Below are 18,508 nucleotides of genomic sequence, written 5' to 3'. Positions count from 1 at the left end.
AGAAAAGCAGGATCTTCTAAAAGATTTATTAAGCAGAGATGACTAGAGAAGAGGGGACGTTTGAGGGACTTCCTCTTGATGTCCGGTGATAGGGCACATGTAGGGAGTCGGCTTCTTAGAGTTGGAAACAGAAGAGATCCGGGGCTCAAAGATCTGGGCCAAGACACAGAGTAGGGCGGCTTTCTGGTCTGGGCCCGGGCAGACCGCATTCCAGAGAGCCGGAAGTCCGAGAGCTGTGCAGGCGGGCGCTAGGACCCGGGGATGCGGACGGCGCGGAAGGGGGCACGGAAACCAGCGGTGCGGGTTTGCGGGGCAGCCCCGGCGGTGGCGCGCAGGTGAAGACGCTGCCTTGGGTCGGGCGTGTGAGCCGGGCAGGTGCGGACAGCAACCTTGCGGGGGACCCTGGGAGTCGGGTGAGGGCTTCCGGGGGAAGCTGGGGCTGCAGGGAAGAGGTCCCGTGACTGCCTGGAGTTTCCAGGTCACAGGGTGGGGGAGGACGATGTGCACCAGGGTGCTGGGCACTTCCGAAATTACGAATTGCACGGGAGACACGTGCATGGTGGGTGTTGGTGTTTCTGGGTCAGTCCAGTGTTTATTTACCGGACGCCAAGCGCCGGCCATTAGAAACAGGCCATTCATGCTTTAAAAAAAAAGGGGTGGGGTGGGGGTGGGTGGGGTGCGGTCTCTTGTCAATTTAATATAAAACAACTGTTAATCAGCATGGCTAGGTGCAAAAGAAACACCATCATTGTGGGTTGTTTATGTGTTCATGGGATGCATAAAAAGTGAAAATGAGTAAGCTGGAATTTTTGGAGCCCAAGACAGAACTGCAGCAGCCACTTGCGGGGAGGGAGGAATTTCTATGTCTCAGAAAAAAACTCACGTAAAGACGACTTCTGGTAAATTGCTTTTATATTTCAGCGACATCGCTATCTTTTCAGCTATTAATTATTTTTCCCCACTAAGAAGGTGGCCTTCAATCCATTCTAGATGATGATTTAGAAACTTCCCCTTGTGGGTGGGGGCGCAAACAGACATCTGTCTCCTCCTTACAGGGCCCCAGGGACCAACCAAAGTACAGCTCCATCCAAGAAGCCCACTTTGGGAACTATCGAGTTGGTTAGGTTTATTTACAGAACGTGAGGACCCCAGCGCAGCGGAATCACCAGAACGTCATTCTGCATGGAGGATAAGCCCCTCAGTTAGCTTCCCAGTGTGTACACTGAGACTACTAGATGGTGTGTCATTCGGAAAGAATTGTATATATCGGGCCAGGAGATGCAGGAGGGAAGGGCAGAACACCTTATCCTCCACCCCCATGAGAATGACAAAAGTCGACAGGCCTATCTTGAACTTCACTTTGGAAGTAACAACAGTTGCCCCCGGTGAAGATGACGGCTTTGGGGCTTGGAGGATAGTGTTCTGTACACACGACACCCCAGACTTTCCCAACCTCTTTGTAAAAATAGATAGCAATATTTAATTCCAGAGTGAAGATCAACAGTTGCAACGATGACTGACCACTGGGGCTCAGAGCGGAATCTCATTTTTCCCTTAACATCAGGACCACTAAGGGGGCGTAGCGCAGGGTTTCAGGATAAGCTGTCTGACAATTGGGACTAAAATAAATGTGAACTCTTAAAAGAGTTTTCAATTGCATGTATAAAAGTGACAGAACATACTGAATGGGATAATTGATTCATATCTGGCTTGAGCACAAGCTAAGCATTTTATTGTTGAAAATCAAATTAAAATTGTGAGTCCTGATAAATTCACAGACATGAAGAGTGATAGAAGGCCATTGTTGAAGTGAGGTCGGCTGGCAGAATAGCTTTAAGGTATGTAGGTCTTAGCTAGTGATGAGGATAGTTACAAGTAGTAGTTAGTGTTAGTGGTGACGCGGCATATTTACTCCTGAGAGAAGTTGAATAAAGAGCCACAAGAGAGAACAATTAAATGACAATATGGTTATTTTGTTTCTTATACCAGAGCCCCATTCTAGGATATGCCTTTCCTAAAAAGAGTAACAGAGACTTTTTATAAAAATATTTTTGCCGGGCGGTGGTGGTGCACGCCTTTAATCCCAGCACTCGGGAGGCAGAGGCAGGCGGATCTCTGTGAGTTCTAGGCCAGCCTGGTCTACAAGAGCTAGTGCCAGGACAGGCTCCAAAGCTACAGAGAAACCCTGTCTCGAAAAACTAAAAAAAAAAAAAATTTGGCCAGGCCGTGGTGGCGCACACCTTTAATCTCAGCACTCAGGAGGCAGAGACAGGTAGATCTCTGTGAGTTCGAGGCCAGCCTGATCTACAGAACAAGTTCCAGGACAGGCTCCAAAGCTATACAGAAACCCTGTCTCACAAAAACAAAAAGTTTCTTTAATTATCATGTATGTACGAATGTGTTTGTTTTATGGATACGTGTGTCTTGTTGAGTATATGAAGGTCAGAGGGTGACTTTTGGGAGTGGCTTCTCTCCATCTGCCTTGTAGGTCCCAGGGACCCAGCTCAGACTAGCAGGTGGCAACAACTGCCCTTGTCTGCTGAGCTGTCTTGCCAGCCGGAGAATTAATTCTTTAGAAGCATAGGACATGGAGGAAAAGGATAAGGAAGGAAACTAGGTTCTGCCAACTGCATACGTGATTTTGACAGTGGAAATGATTGTGCGAAGTTAACAGTATATTTTAATTTAACCCACTCGATCTAAAATGAGACAGTTTCAGCATATAACCAATATAAGATATGAATGCGACACTTTACTCTTAAGCCTTTGGTTGTGTGGCGTTCCCCATCTGCGTGCTCCCTCTGTCACCTCACTGGACAGCGCAGGTCTCGGGTTCATGCCTGGCTGGAGTCTAAACTCCTCCCTTCAGAACTCAGTGTTCTTCCACACTTGCTTCTGTTTATTGTTCTTTTTCTTGCTGCTCCTCCAAGGATTCTTACAGGGAAACCACGAGACCCCATTTACCATCCTGCTGCTCGTCTTTGCTCCAACTCCAGCTGTTCTTTACGCTTCACGGAGAGCCGCAGGTAGCATGGAGGAAGTTTTCGGGCATCCTTAACCCACAGTGTTCCTCAGAAAGCCGCATGCACAGCCCAGATTAGACCTCTTGTGGGGTCGTGACAGCCAGCCCTAACTCGATGGCAGTGGTATTGCCTGCTCTATCCCAGTCAGTTAAGGACACTTCCCGCAGAGGGCCCAGATCTCTGTAATCATTTACACACAACTCCCCTGTGATGGCTAAAGAAACTTAATATGATACCAGGCATCCCATAAGGGCCATTGACCTTTGCCCTGGGATGCCTGTGAGACCCTCACGGCCTGTAGGTGATGTAAGGATAAGATAATGGTGTTCCTGCCTTGAGGTATTTAACCGCTTTCTTTCTGCTTATGTAAACTTGCTATTTAACCCCTTGCTTCTGCTTATCACTGTGGGACCGGGATGGAGTGATCTTTTTATAACTGTACAGGGAGAAAGAAACGCAACTGGGGGGAACGGAACAATTTTTATGCCAGCCATGGATTCTATAAGCTATCGTAATATCCACCATTGACGTCTGCCTTTGTAAACCCTTCCTTGGGCACGGCATGTTATTTGGCTCTAAGGCTGCCCTTCCTTCAATCAGAGTAAATTCACTTCATCTAAATTTGAAGTTAGTCTTGGCTCTTTCCTAGTGGAGTAGAAGGCCACAACACTCTCAACGCAGGGGATTCGGTTGTTCTTGTGTCTGTCTGTCTGTGTGCCAGTCTGATTTTGTATCTTACCCATCTGTGTTGTGATCGGGCACTCCACTTAGTAGCTAACCAGCATATACAGACAAGATCTTGAGAGTAAACCACCATGTTCACTATCATAGCTCTCTAGTAGACCTGCTGCTTCCTTATTTAGAGGATTTGTGTTTGTCCTACCCTTGAGGACGTATACACAGACACTCACACATCCAGTTGCAGAGGAGTTCGGCTTAAGAAATGACAGGAAGCTGGGTGGTGGTGGTGAATGCCTTTAATCCCAGCAATTGGGAGGCAGAGGTAGGCGGATCTCTGTGGGGAAAAAAAGGAAAAAAAAATGACAGGAAGAACTTACTCTTTTTCCCTCCTGATTTTACAGTGGAAGCGCTCAGGTTTGATTTAGGTCAGCATGGCTAGCAAGTTTGTTTCAGGAACAGTGGAAGAGGTGAGGAGACACCTTCGAAAGAGTCTAGACTCACAGGGTTAGGTCCCTGGATGGTTGTGGAGCGGATGTCTCCGTCTTAGTGACATGGTAAGCACATGTGCAGAATGAGGGGCCACACTGGCTTGGTTAGTGGCTCAAGGCTTCCATGCGGGAAGCTGAGACTGTCCTGGTCACTGGAATAGGAGAGAGGAACCCATGCCAAGAAAAAGCTAAAGAGTGGAAGGACCGTCTCAGATCTGGACAAGTCTTGACCCAAAGGAGGAAGGAGAGAGCCAGCAGCATGGAAGCGAGAGCTCAGGAAGTCAGCGGAAGGAACCAAGAATAGGTAGGTATTAGCTTGGTGGAGACGTTGCTAGGATATAGTAGGGGGTCATCCCTAGATTTTTATTACCGGGACTAGCAATTGAGAGCAGGGCCAGTTCTTAGTTTAAGAATGCAAAGGATCATATTAAGAATGACAAACATTTTATAAGTGGTCCCACAGCTCTTTTAAGGTCCCAATAAAGACTTTGGTCCTTCCTGTCATACTTAACCCAAAGGACTCCAGGGTGGTGCCTAGGGAAATCTGGGTTTGAAGCCCTTAATTATAAGAGCCTGGTGCCTTAATATCAATTCTGTATGGTACATCTCTTGCCCATCAGATCAGTGCTGTTTATAGTGCAATTGCTGCTTTAGTGGCACTAGGGAGCAGCGTTAATTTAGCCCTATAAATAGAGCGTTCTGGTCCTGTGGTTTGGAGGTTTATTTTCCTGCATTTGCATGTCTTGCACCCCCTGGTTCTGGCCTGGATGAGCAAAGCCTGGATATCCCTCTTCTCAGAGGCATTAGGCACTGCCAGATCTGTCTCAGGGACACCTGAGTTCCTCAGATACCCATGTTGGGGAGTCCAGCTCCAGCGGGGTTCAAGTCCGAAAGAGGTGGTGTAGCATAGGCAAGGGAAGGGGACTGACATGATCTGAGGGTGAATCAAAATGGCTGCCTATTTATTGAAAATAGTCTACACCTTTTATACTCTATAATTGCATGATAGTTTAACTACAAGCAATGTTGAAAGCAGACTTAATGATTCCAGGATGAAAGTTGTCATCAGCCTCTTTATAGCATCTTTCTTGAAGCAAAAAACAATAACTTTATCCTGGTGGTGGCGCACGCTTTTAATCCCAGTACATGGGAGGCAGAGGCAGGTGGATCTGTGAGTTTGAAGCCAGTCTGGTCTACAAGAGCTAGTTCCAGGATAGGCTCCAAAGCTACAGAGAAACTTTGTCTCGAAAACAAACAAAAACAAAAACAAAAAAACAAAAAAACAAAAACGAAAAACAACCAAAACCCAAAGCCAACCAAACAAACAAAAAGTAGTAAGTTTAGCAAGAATCTAAATGCCTGTTGTCTTCCAAGGTCAATAATCCCACCAGGTACAGTCTCACTGCACAGTTTCAGTCCTGAGAAACAAACCCGTAAGAGCAATTTTCACTCTTCAAGGGGCGTGATGCAGTGTTTGTACCGTGTTAGCACAAGCATTGAACTGTTTCCTAATTGTATTCCTTTGTGCCTTAGTCTTATAATATGGCTTGTCCCCCTCATAAGGTCCCAAAGGAGAAGGTCCTGACATCTTACTCCTTTTCCATTATACCATAGCATTCTGAGTCCTTCCGTGTATGTTCCCGTATATGGCAGAGGGGGATCCAGTCAGTCTAACTTCTTGACTGGAATCTGCTGCTCCCATGTGGCGTACCAGATCTTGCCATTCATCCAGTAAGCCACTAATTGTGGGCACCAGTCTGTACTCATTAATTGAACTCTTGCCCTAAATGGCCTCAGACTGTGGCTCTGGATCCACTGTTTCTCTAGACTGTGTGGTTTTCATCCATGGGACCGGGTATGCCTAGGTAGTAAGTCTTTAACTTCTCTCTTCACGGTGTAATGGGACGGGTGTCGGGGGTGGGGGAACAGCACAATGAGGAGTCCTGTGTGGGGAATAAGCAGAGTTATCATGCTCTGTGGTTCCACGAAGGCAGGATTTTACCCAAGAATTGTTTTGTTTAAAGAAGCTTCCATTGTACATATTCTCATCCTCACCAAAGCTCACATAAAATTCTCAAAGGAAAAGGCGTAAAGAAGCCCCTATTACACATAGTGAAAATCATTACAACCGGAAATCAAAGTGGTGGAGAGCTTGATCCGCTTTGTCGGAATGCTGGAGTTTTGTCAAGCAGGGGTAGTCGCCACGCGGGCCACACCATCCAAGTGTTCCGTTCTCTGCATTTTTTTTGGTCTGGAGACGACTCCGCAGTCATTTGGGTGCCCCCATCCATCCTTTGTTTCCTGCCTCTTTTGTGCTCTGCAGCCAGGGTTGTGGTGTTCTAAGCTTGGGGGGTTAAATTGAATGGCTGCTGTGTTAAATAGGGCGCTTAGCAGGGTACTGAGTACCCTGGGAGTAAGGGCACAGTACGTTCCACTTTTAGTCTCTGCCGGTTTTGAATTCCTGCCATTGCCTTCAGTCTCCTTATGTAGGCCTGCAGGGTTCTTGCTCTGCCTCCCATGATACTCACACACAGTAAAGCTGTGCAGAAATCGGCTCCTTTGCGTGATACCCGCCCCCCCCCCAATAGTGTCTCATGTAGCCCAGGCTAGTCTTGAACTTTCTATGTGTCAGAAGATGGCCTTGAACAGCAGTTCCTGCCTCTGCCTCCCACGTGCTAGGATTACAGCATATGACACGACCACCCTGTCTTGTGGCTGGTAGACAGTGTGACTGTCGGGCTATGCTGTTGATGTGTTGGTTCCTACCCACAGGCGCCATGACCCCCGTGAAGACTCAGCACTCCTTGGCGGGTCAGCCGTATGCAGTGCCCCTGATCCAGCCAGACCTGCGAAGAGAGGAGGCGATCCAGCAAGTGGCGGATGCCCTGCAACAGTTACAGAACATCTCTGGAGACATCTTCAGCAGGTGGGACCTGCTGCCCAGCTGACCAATAGAGGCTCTCCTCTTTCCTAAGCATGATTCTCTGCAGCCCTAGGAATGTGCCTTCTGCAGACAACCTCTTCAGTGATCCAAGTAATTCCCAGTGTAGAAAGGGAGAGAGGGACACGTCCAGCTTGGAAACCTTACGAGTCCCTAAGACCTCACCACCTGTTTGGTGTCTAATGTAGCCCCTTAGTTTTCCCGTGGCTCCATGGGCTGTTACGGGGCCTCAGTGTTCTTCCCACCAGACCTCTTCCTTCACTGACTCCTGCGGTCAGCCTGCACTGACTCAGTGTTTGGGTGCATAGGAGCCTGTACTTAGGTCTAGCTGTGGCACTGAGTATGTCAGTGTCCCCTCTAGAGCATGAACTCTGGGATGACAAACCTAAACGCTGTTAGGCCTGCCTTAACTCCAGCTATGTACTGCGGAGTGGGTCACTAGATGGTTTGCCATGGTACGGACAAGATAGTTTGCTACACGGATGCAGATGGCTTGGTCATCCACTGCAGGTGGTCTCTTGATGTTATCAATGAACACAGCAAAATTGAGATGGTGGACCTGCTGCGAGCAGGAGCCAGTAGCAGCAGACTTCTTTAAGTAGATCAATACACTCTAAAGTAGCAATAACAATTATACTACAGTAAAGACATAAGCCAGTGTATCTCATTTATCATCATCACCAAGTCTGTTATATCGTGTGTAACCGTATATGCTGTGCTCTGTGCTGCTGGCCAAACAAGGTTTGTTCTCACCAGCATGTCCTCAAACCCCAGATTAATGTGTTGCATCATGACAGCGTTCCCCTCAGTAAGTTGTGGGAGGGGAGGTTTTCTGCCCTATTGTGATGTTCTGGGCACACCTTCACGTCTGTGGTCCTTCATTGGCTGAAACACTTGTGCCGCATGAAAGCGATTGCGTGGGTAGCTCACTACGGTTGTGCTAAGCATCCCTGCTTATGGGTACCCGTCATCGCTCTAGCTGCATGAATTCCTTTAACCCTGGGGATATTCTATGAGGAGGTCATGCTATCCTTCCTCCTTTTTAGGGGAGGGTGGGGGCAGGGATAGGGTGTCTTTGACCCAGTCGGTCCCTGAACTTGCTCTGTACTGGAGGATGACCTTAAGCGTCTGATCCTTCTGTTTTCAGCTTCCCTGTGTTGGGATTAGAGGTGTGTGTCATCAAGCCTGGTTACCTCTCTCTCTCAGATAGGAGGCTCCGGGGAGTGGGGAGGACAAGGTAGTAAGTGGGTTAAGGCACTTGCACCAAGCCTGGTGATCAGCGCCTCATCCTTGGGACCCACATGGGAGAAGGCGAGAACTGATTCCCAAAGGTCGTCATCTGACCCCTACACACACCCCAGGGAACATGCTATGCCATCCCCCGTGCGTGCAGACCACACACACACACACACACACACACACACACACACACAGAGAGAGAGAGAACACAAATTTTTTATTATTATTATTGTTTTTAAAGCCAAAGAGACTTCTACAGATGACAAAGACAGGGTTAACCCAGGAAGTGTGCTGCAGATGGGGGGAGTGTCTATCTCTGGGGGTAGAATGAGGTTCTCTCTAGAGGGATTGGGAAGGGGTGTGTGTTGTAATAGGAGCAGCGGGGCTGCGTCCCCGGCACCCAGCCGCCCACATGGCTAGCTTATGCCCCGAAATAATTACACAGAAACTGTATTCTTTTAAACACTGCCTGGCCCATTAGTTCCAGCCTCTTATTGGCTAGCTCTTACATATTAATCTAATCCATTTCTAATAATCTATGTAGCCCACGAGGTGGCTTACCAGGGAAGATCTTAACCTACGTCTGTCTGGAATGGGAGAATCATGGCGACTCCTTGACTCAGCTTCTTTCTCCCAGCATTCTGTTCTGTTTACTCCGCCTACCTAATTTTATGTCCTATTAAAGGGCCAAGGCAGTCTCTTTATTTAACCAATGAAATTAACACAAGACAGAAGACTCTCCCCCATCAGGTGTGTGAGAATGTGTGAGAAGTAACATTTTATAGTAGAGCCTGAGAGGCAAACAGATCGGCCAGAGAGAGGATTGACATTCCCTAAGGAAAGAGTGAGTGGCAACCCTAAGGGACGGGCTGGGAAGGAGTCTTCTGTAACAGGAGCAAGGAGAAGCTAGAATGTGAACAGGGCCTTCGCAGTCTTCGGCGGTATTGAATTTGTGTTTGTCAGTTTCCTGTCACCGTGACGAAGTGCCCGAGACTATCAGCTTGAAGGGGATCAGGCTTATTGGGGCTCATAGCTGGGGGTTTCAGTTGGGTTGTTGGCCAGACCACTTATTGGTATTACTGTGCCTCCTGGTGGCAGTGTGAGGTAAGGGGGTCACTGATGCCACGGAGTCCAGAAAGTGAAAAAGCAGGCAGAGGCTGGGATTCTCATATTTCCTTCGAGGACATTCTTACTTGGCTCCAGAAGAGGGCATCAGATCCCGTGGGACTCCAGTTACAGATGGTTGTGAGCCACCATGTGGGTTCCAGGAATTGAGCTCAGGCCGTCTGGAAGAACAGCCAGTGCTCTTAACCAATGAGTCATGTCTCTAGAACTGAACCCACAGGAGGCCGGCAAGCCTTCATCCTGGGTCTTTGGAGGGACACAGCCAAGCCCCAGCAAAGCTGGAGAGACAACGGGTTGTATGAGTCTCCGCACTGATCTAGAACAGTCTTGGGCAACAGTGAATCTTCATCCAGGGTTTATTTAAAGAATACAGTGGGCAGTAATTATCAATTCCTTGCAAAGGCCCTAGGTTTTGTTGAATACCCAGGTCCTGTCTTTGGTCATTAGTGATCTGAGATGAACTTTGACTCCTACCTGCTTGTCCACACCTTGTGTTACATGTGATGCACTGTGAGCATGCCTGGTGCCCAACCCCTTGGGCTGAATAATAGGGGCACACAGAGGTCAGGTGAATAGCACCAAGACCACCCCAACAGGCAGGTTGTACTATGTTGAGCGCTTAAGCCCAGGACTTGGCAAGACTCATCTCTGCTGCTGGCACAGGTGGACAGAGGCTACACTACTTGAAGTAGCCACCAATCTCTATATTTTCCTTCTTTGGCAGGATCTCCCAGCGAGTAGAACTGAGTCGCCGCCAACTGCAGACCATTAGGGAGAGGGTCTCCCTGGCCCAGGCTAAGATAGAGAAGATCAAGGGCAGCAAGAAGGCCATCAAGGTAGGCAAGCCATGACTCCTGTGTTCTGTTGCTGGTACCTTGATCCTCTGGTACCCCTGCTGTTTAGCCACACCTCACTTTCCTCCTGTCCGTGGGTCAACCCATTCTTAGTGCCTGCTTATGATTACTGGGCTATCTCGAATATCTGGGCCCCAGAGTAGTCCCTGTATCTGCAGGTTTTCTCTAGTGCCAAGTACCCAGCGCCAGAGCGGCTGCAGGAATATGACTCCATCTTTACCGGTGCCCTTGACCCTGATCTGCAGAGAAGACCCCGTTACAGGATCCAGAGCAAGCACCGCCCACTGGATGAGCGGGCCCTGCAGGTCTGTATGCCACATACCGGCATGTCACCCATGGCTGCTGGGAGGCAGGGCCTGAAGGTTGACCACAGATTTCAGTCTCCTAGAAGGATTCTGGTTGGGATGGTGCTGGGTCCACACACCTGATACTGAAATTCCATCTACTCTGATCCTGCCCCAGGAGAAGCTGAAATACTTTCCTGTGTGTGTGAACACCAAGTCGGAGCCTGAGGATGAAGCTGAGGAGGGACTTGGGGGTCTTCCCAGCAACATCAGTTCTATCAGCTCTCTGCTGCTTTTCAACACCACAGAAAACCTGTAAGGCGGGATATAGCCAGCGGGAAGACGGGAGGGAGAAAGGGAGACTGCTTAGGTAGCTCCAGGGGCCTGAGTCTGGTACAGTTCTCAGGAATGATGAGGTTGATTTCGCTCCTAAGACTTGGGGATCCAAAGGGATAAACGCAGTGGGGAAGGATGGTCAGGGACCTTCCTGGTCCCAGGTAAGGTGATGGCCTCCTGACCCTAGCCCACTCCACAGGTATAAGAAGTATGTTTTCCTGGACCCTCTGGCTGGCGCAGTAACAAAAACACACACGATGCTGGGCACAGAAGAGGAGAAGTTGTTTGATGCCCCTCTGTCTATCAGCAAGAGAGAGCAGCTGGAGCAGCAGGTGGGGTGGAGTGCTTGGGCAGGCAAGCCCTGCCAGCGCGGGTCAGGGAGGCTGGGTCCACCTGTGCTGCCCATCCCGCGCTTACAGTGTGGGCCGTGTGCTCTGGCAGAGCTATCACTCTCCCGTACCACCTGACCCTGCAGGCTCCGGAAAACTACTTCTATGTGCCAGACCTGGGCCAAGTTCCTGAGATCGATGTGCCGTCCTACCTACCCGACTTGCCTGGCATCGCAGATGACCTCATGTACAGTGCGGACTTGGGCCCTGGCATTGCCCCCTCTGCTCCTGGTGCCATTCCAGAACTGCCCACCTTCCACACGGAGGTAGCTGAACCTTTCCAGCCAGGTGAGCTGGGCCCTGGGATGGAATGGAACCATAAAGGCCATGCTGGCTCCTTGCCCAGGTCTTCATGCATTTTTTTTAATTATTTAATTTATTTATTTATTAAAGATTTCTGCCTCCTCCCCGCCACCGCCTCCCATTTCCCTCCCCCTCCCCCATCAAGTCCCCCTCCCTCAAGCATGGGATAAAACCGGACTTGCTGAACATAGCGGACAATGAGGACTACTGAGAACTCAAGAACAATGGCAATGGGTTTTTGATCCTACTGCACATACTGGCCTTGGGGGAGCCTAGGCAGTTTGGATGCTCACCTTACTAGACCTGGATGGAGGTGGGTGGTCCTTGGACTTCCCACAGGTCAGGAACTTCATGCATTTTCACTTTCCTTACAGAACTGGAGAATGGGGTGCTGCTGGCAGCACCGCCGCCGCCGCCACCGCCACCGCCACCTCCCCCAGCTCCCTCAGTGGTGGTCAGTACCCCCCAGCCGCCAGTGTTCCCTGAAGTGGCAACTGCACCTGGCCAGGTTGCCAGGGAAGAAGACACTAGCAGCAGCGTGGGCCACTCAGGTAGGGGCAGTGCCGATGGGGCCCATGTGGCCAGCCCTCATTAATAGGTTTTCATGCCGGGATCCCCGAAGACTTCTCTGTAGGTCACGTGTCCCTAGTGCTGTGATCTGTAGAGCATCCTCATATGGATACCTAGTCTCCCAAGGCTGATGTAGTGGTTTTTGTGCTCTACAGAGCTGTGGAGTTCTGACTTTCAGGGCAGAGGAAGCCTTGGGAAGGTGTTGAGCCCTGTTTCTAGTTAAGCCAGAGGGAAAGGATCTATTAACAAACTTGAACTTTCCAGATTTGAGCTTTCCATTGTGTCTCCAACCACCTCAGGGGGTAGGAAATCCTTTTTTTGGCGTGTGGTGCTCAGCACACCAGATCCAAAGGGTCTGTTACTGCAGGGTGTCATCAAAATAGGGGGTGGAGAGGGAGGAGATGCCTAGACACGAGGCCCCTCAGCTCCTTATCTGCAGAAATTCAAGACCACACTGTGCATCATCCCAGAAGCCACAGCCTTACAGCTGGCTTCCCTGTGGGTGACAGGCCCCTGCATTTGCTAGGATCCTGAGATCATCTCCTGCCTCAGGCTGGGCAGCTTTCCCCATCCTGCAATGCTGAGCAACCCTTCACCCTTCTCCTTACAGCCTCTGTTCAAGGAGCCCCTAAGGAGGTGGTTGATCCCTCCAGTGGCCGGGCCACTCTGCTTGAGTCCATCCGCCAAGCTGGGGGCATTGGCAAGGCCAAGCTGCGCAGTGTCAAGGAACGCAAACTGGAGAAGAAGAAACAGAAGGAACAGGAGCAAGGTGAGGGGACCAAGGATCTGTTGCAGCAGCTAGGCTCCCTGTCAGCCAGCAGAAAGTCCCTTGTGGCGACCCTGCTACCCTCTGGACTGGGCCATGGGTCCCCTGGCGGAAGCTTTCCTGTCTTGGGCTCTCCCAGCTGACACCATGAGAAAGTGGAACCTTTGACAGGCTTTGTCCAAGGAAACATGCAGCAGCTTGGAGTCCTCTGAGATGAGACAGGACTCATCCTTTCCATCCTGAGGACAAGGCTTATGTCTGCCAAGAATTCTTGCTAGTGGCATCCTTGTTAACCTGTGTGGAAAGTGTCAGGAGTCCTGGGTTTGCATCATGGATCTTCTTCTGACCTGCTTTGTGACTATATGCCAATAGCCTGGCCTCTCTGAGTCCGTGTCCTTACCCATACAGGGGTACAGAGAACTGTGTGCCAATAGCTGGCCTCTCTGAGCCCATTTCCTACCCATACAGGGGTACAGAGAACTGTGTGCCAATAGCTGGCCTCTCTGAGCCCATTTCCTACCCATACAGGGGTACAGAGAACTGTGTGCCAATAGCCTGGCCTCTCTGAGTCCGTGTCCTTACCCATACAGGGGTACAGAGAACTGTGTGCCAATAGCTGGCCTCTCTGAGCCCATTTCCTACCCATACAGGGGTACAGAGAACTGTGTGCCAATAGCTGGCCTCTCTGAGCCCATTTCCTACCCATACAGGGGTACAGAGAACTGTGTGCCAATAGCTGGCCTCTCTGAGCCCATTTCCTACCCATGCAGGAGTACAGAGAACTGTGTGCCAATAGCTGGCCTCTCTGAGCCCATTTCCTACCCATACAGGGGTACAGAGAACTGTGTGCCAATAGCTGGCCTCTCTGAGCCCATTTCCTACCCATACAGGGGTACAGAGAACTGTGTGCCAATAGCTGGCCTCTCTGAGCCCATTTCCTACCCATACAGGGGTACAGAGAACTGTGTGCCAATAGCTGGCCTCTCTGAGCCCATTTCCTACCCATACAGGGGTACAGAGAACTGTGTGCCAATAGCTGGCCTCTCTGAGCCCATTTCCTACCCATGTAGGAGTACAGAGAACTGTGTGCCAATAGCTGGCCTCTCTGAGCCCATTTCCTACCCATACAGGGGTACAGAGAACTGTATGCCAATAGCTGGCCTCTCTGAGCCCATTTCCTACCCATACAGGGGTACAGAGAACTGTGTGCCAATAGCTGGCCTCTCTGAGCCCATTTCCTACCCATACAGGGGTACAGAGAACTGTGTGCCAATAGCTGGCCTCTCTGAGCCCATTTCCTACCCATACAGGGGTACAGAGAACTGTGTGCCAATAGCTGGCCTCTCTGAGCCCATTTCCTACCCATGCAGGAGTACAGAGAACTGTGTGCCAATAGCTGGCCTCTCTGAGCCCATTTCCTACCCATACAGGGGTACAGAGAACTGTGTGCCAATAGCTGGCCTCTCTGAGCCCATTTCCTACCCATACAGGGGTACAGAGAACTGTGTGCCAATAGCTGGCCTCTCTGAGCCCATTTCCTACCCATACAGGGGTACAGAGAACTGTGTGCCAATAGCTGGCCTCTCTGAGCCCATTTCCTACCCATACAGGGGTACAGAGAACTGTGTGCCAATAGCCTGGCCTCTCTGAGTCCGTGTCCTTACCCATACAGGGGTACAGAGAACTGTATGCCAATAGCTGGCCTCTCTGAGCCCATTTCCTACCCATACAGGGGTACAGAGAACTGTGTGCCAATAGCTGGCCTCTCTGAGCCCATTTCCTACCCATACAGGGGTACAGAGAACTGTGTGCCAATAGCTGGCCTCTCTGAGCCCATTTCCTACCCATACAGGGGTACAGAGAACTGTGTGCCAATAGCTGGCCTCTCTGAGCCCATTTCCTACCCATACAGGGGTACAGAGAACTGTGTGCCAATAGCTGGCCTCTCTGAGCCCATTTCCTACCCATGCAGGAGTACAGAGAACTGTATGCCAATAGCCTGGCCTCTCTGAGCCCATTTCTTACCCATGCAGGGGTACAGAGAACTGTATGCCAATAGCCTGGCCTCTCTGAGTCCGTGTCCTTACCCATACAGGGGTACAGAGAACTGTATGCCAATAGCTGGCCTCTCTGAGCCCATTTCCTACCCATACAGGGGTACAGAGAACTGTATGCCAATAGCTGGCCTCTCTGAGCCCATTTCCTACCCATACAGGGGTACAGAGAACTGTATGCCAATAGCTGGCCTCTCTGAGCCCATTTCCTACCCATACAGGGGTACAGAGAACTGTATGCCAATAGCTGGCCTCTCTGAGCCCATTTCCTACCCATACAAGGGTACAGAGAACTGTGTGCCAATAGCCTGGCCTCTCTGAGCCCATGTCCTTACCTACACAGTGGTACTGAGAATTGAAACATTAAGGCAGGACTGGGCCATGGGCACATCATGTGTGACTAGCATATGGCAGGAGAGCGGGTGTAGGAGTGCTTCAGGGGCCAAGTGAAGCCATCATGTGAATGTCCCTGGCAGTATTGTACTTGGTCTCTTCTTCCCTCACCTGCTGCTCTCCCATTGCAGTGAGAGCCACGAGTCAAGGTGGGGACTTGATGTCAGACCTCTTTAACAAGCTCGTCATGAGGCGCAAAGGTAGTCATCTTGTGTGTCTTTATCTTCGGAGGCGGTGAAGTGGTCCCCCACTGTCTGTCTGTCTCTCTCTCTCTCTCTCTCTCTCTCTCTCTCTCTCTCTCTTCGGAGGCGGTGAAGTGGTCCCCCACTGTCTGTCTGTCTCTCTCTCTCTCTCTCTCTCTCTCTCTCTCTCTCTCTCTCTTTCTCTCACATATCACTTCTCCTTCCCAGGTATTTCTGGAAAAGGACCTGGCACCGGAACCAGTGAGGGGCCTGGGGGAGCCTTCACCCGGATGTCAGACTCCATCCCACCGATGCCACCCCCCCAGCAGCCCGCAGGAGACGAGGATGATGATGACTGGGAGTCCTAAGAGCGCTTTGAGCCTTCTTGCACATTCAGCAGGAACAGCCAGGAGGGACTCCTTGGCCAGCTGGGGCTTCTCAGGTCTTGTTGCCCGAGGAGGTCCAGCGGATTATACAAGTGTTCTGGGTTGGTGCCCAATTTCTCTTCATGGAGTAGGGGCTCTGTGAGCCGTCTGCTGCTTCCCTCCTTTGCTTGATCCTCCACTGAAGAGTGCCACAGCAACGTGGTGGAATAAAGAAAGTAACTAGACCTGAACCCAAGCCAACAGTGCCCTTTTAATAAATAAATGAAAGGTAGCCATGCTGGCTGCCGACAGCTTCTTGGAGTGTGACCTGTCCTTCCCAGATGTTCTGAGGCACAGTGCAGGATGGCTGGGAGAACTGAGCTCTTCCTCTGGGATCATGGCAAATGGAGATTAGAGCAGCTATTGCAGGGGGATATTTTTCTACTGGAAAAGTGACTTGGTGTTTGCTGAGGAGACTGGGGACAGGAGGTGCTACAGGCCATAGGGAGAACTTAGAGGCAAACCAGAGAGTCCTGTGAAGGACGGAGAGCACGGGAGGGATAGGGCTATAGTTAGAAACGGGTGTGAGAGCCGGGCAGTGGGGCGCATGCCTTTAATCCCAGCACTTGGGAGGCAGAGGCAGGCGGAGCTCTGTGAGTTCGAGGTCAGCCTGGTCTATAAGAGCTAGTTTCAGGACAGGAACCAAAAGCTACCGAGAAACCCTGTCTTGAAAATCTAAAAAAAAAAAAAAGAAACTGGTATGAGGTTTGTGTGGACACAAGTGCCCTGAAAATGTTGATTCCTGTGGTGCAGATGAGAGAATCGAAGATCAAGGACGCCTCACATCACTCAGGATAGAAGCTGGGTAGACAGGGTAGCCTCACGTCCGAAGGCAGAGGCCCCTTATTCCACAGATGCCCCCGTCAAGGCCAGCAGAAGTGGGACAAACAGGTCTTGGAGGCTGAGCTGCCTTGGGCTAGGCAGGCAGGGCTTACAGTTCTCAAGCTGATTGACATTTGCTCCTGGTAGCTCTTTGGTGTACAGGCCATGAGGGGACTACTCAGGTATGCCACATGCGGTCAGAAGAGCTGGAGCTCTCTGGATGAAACCAAACACGTAGGAAAGTTACGAAGGAGGCTTTGTGGGAGGGGAAGACAGACTGAACCTTCTACACAGCAGTGAAGACGAGACCAAAGGTGGTTTTCACTTCCACTGGGTGTGGAAACCAGATGGGAGCTCTGGCAGGACAGGAGGGTAGACACATGCCCACGGCCTCTCTGGTGCCTGCTAGTCCTACTGGGGTCATCACTGAAGGTGGGGCTGAGCTACATCGACCTCACAGTGGTGGCCAGCAGGTAATTTCCCCTCCTCTGTCCTCGCGTGGGAAATATGGCAGGTACCACCCTCATCCTCGAGCTGTCTGTCAGCCCCCAGCTGGCCTCTAGCTTGACGACAACCTTGATACTCAGATTCTCCACCAGTGCCTTCCCTGATGGGGGCCTGACCTGGAGTTCTAGTCTAGGGAGGACACACAAGATGGCTGGTCTGTTCTTGCCTGTCCTGGTATCTTGGTCATGAAATCTGTACAGATTTCATGGACCCAGCCCAGTGGCATGTGTTAGAGATGAAGTCATAGAGAAGAGCGAGTGGATGGAGGCCAGGGACTAGTTACGGTCAAAGCAGGGCCTTGCCACTCCTGGCCCGTGGGTGACACTCTGGCCTACAGGTGACAACAGCTTGTTGCAAGGGTCATTAATAGACAAGGCCCTAGCCGCCTTCCTTGAATAGGGTTGTTAAAGAAACCATAATGCAAAGTAGAAAAGGAGGATTTGTTCAGTGTGACTCCACTGGGAAGAACGAAGAGGTCTGACTGTACCCTCTGCTGCTGCCAAGGCCATCTTTGGAGTCCTAACGCTAGGTTTTGGTTTAAACAAAAGGTAAGAGGTACGGTCAGATGTGGTCCAGCCCATCATGACAAGTCAGCAGTAGGGAGCCAGGCTCCCTTCTGCCTAGCACTGGAGCCTCAGCCTTTCCCTTCTCCTCATATGAGATCCTAAGGGAAATTCCACTTCCTGGAGGTACGTCAGCTCAACAGTCTGATAGCCAAAGGGAGGGCGCATAGGTTCTGAGAATATCTTCATTCTTGTGAGGATGGTCCCCGGCTCCTCTCCCCTGTTCTCAGAAATGCTGGAGGTACTTCAAAGGGTCTGAGTAGTAAAGTATCTTCTCTTAGGTCCGGTGTCAGCACATACTTGTGGAGGGACACAGGATCCAATGGCACATGTAGTCAGGCCTTCATGGCATCATCAGCTGGTGTTCCCTGCCACGTTTTATAGACCCTCTGGCTCTTTCCCTCTCACCGTCCTGCTCCTACCACCTGAAAAGGGTGTTCTTCAGCTCAGAGACCCAGTCCGTGTCATGGAACCAAATCCTCAGCAAGTCATGGCTGCCCACTTCTCTGCTGTATGGGTCCTCAGCCCCAGCAAAGAGGGCACTGTCTACCAGGCCCAAGTCA

The 18,508-nt window shown here is 50.6% G+C and overlaps 1 protein-coding gene across 6 annotated transcripts; it reads left to right on the top strand.

Moving 5' to 3' along the window:
• The first annotated feature begins 246 nt into the window (after positions 1–246).
• Positions 247–16,309, top strand: Washc1 (WASH complex subunit 1). Of its 6 annotated transcripts, none has more exons than XM_041631866.1 (12): positions 286–375; positions 4,354–4,496; positions 6,965–7,118; positions 10,222–10,333; positions 10,510–10,656; positions 10,814–10,950; positions 11,171–11,303; positions 11,447–11,648; positions 12,038–12,214; positions 12,844–13,002; positions 15,578–15,646; positions 15,857–16,309. In XM_041631866.1, exons 3-12 carry the CDS (start codon positions 6,970–6,972, stop codon positions 15,994–15,996), a joined length of 1,425 nt encoding a protein of 474 aa, XP_041487800.1. In that variant the 5' UTR covers positions 286–375; positions 4,354–4,496; positions 6,965–6,969; the 3' UTR covers positions 15,997–16,309. The 6 variants fall into 6 exon arrangements, with proteins under 6 accessions (XP_041487799.1, XP_041487800.1, XP_041487801.1 ...); XM_041631868.1 differs by lacking the exon at positions 286–375 and adding an exon at positions 393–413; XM_041631864.1 differs by lacking the exon at positions 286–375 and adding an exon at positions 4,109–4,258.
• Positions 16,310–18,508: the final 2,199 nt, after the last annotated feature.

Source organism: Microtus oregoni, unplaced genomic scaffold (genome assembly GCF_018167655.1).
Source record: "Microtus oregoni isolate MIOR12 unplaced genomic scaffold, Mior012 000038F_ref0000394, whole genome shotgun sequence".
Classification (NCBI taxonomy): domain Eukaryota; kingdom Metazoa; phylum Chordata; class Mammalia; order Rodentia; family Cricetidae; genus Microtus; species Microtus oregoni.
Note: the sequence above shows the minus strand (reverse complement) of the source record. Positions and strands in the feature narration are given on the sequence as shown.

Excerpts from the sequence above, each read along its gene's own strand:
- Washc1 (XM_041631863.1), top strand. The coding sequence starts at position 5,893 with ATGTGGCGTACCAGATCTTGCCATTCATCCA. Across the intron at positions 10,657-10,813 it reads TGGATGAGCGGGCCCTGCAG|GAGAAGCTGAAATACTTTCC; the intron begins GTCTGTATGCCA and ends ATCCTGCCCCAG. Across the intron at positions 11,649-12,037 it reads AGCTGAACCTTTCCAGCCAG|AACTGGAGAATGGGGTGCTG; the intron begins GTGAGCTGGGCC and ends CTTTCCTTACAG.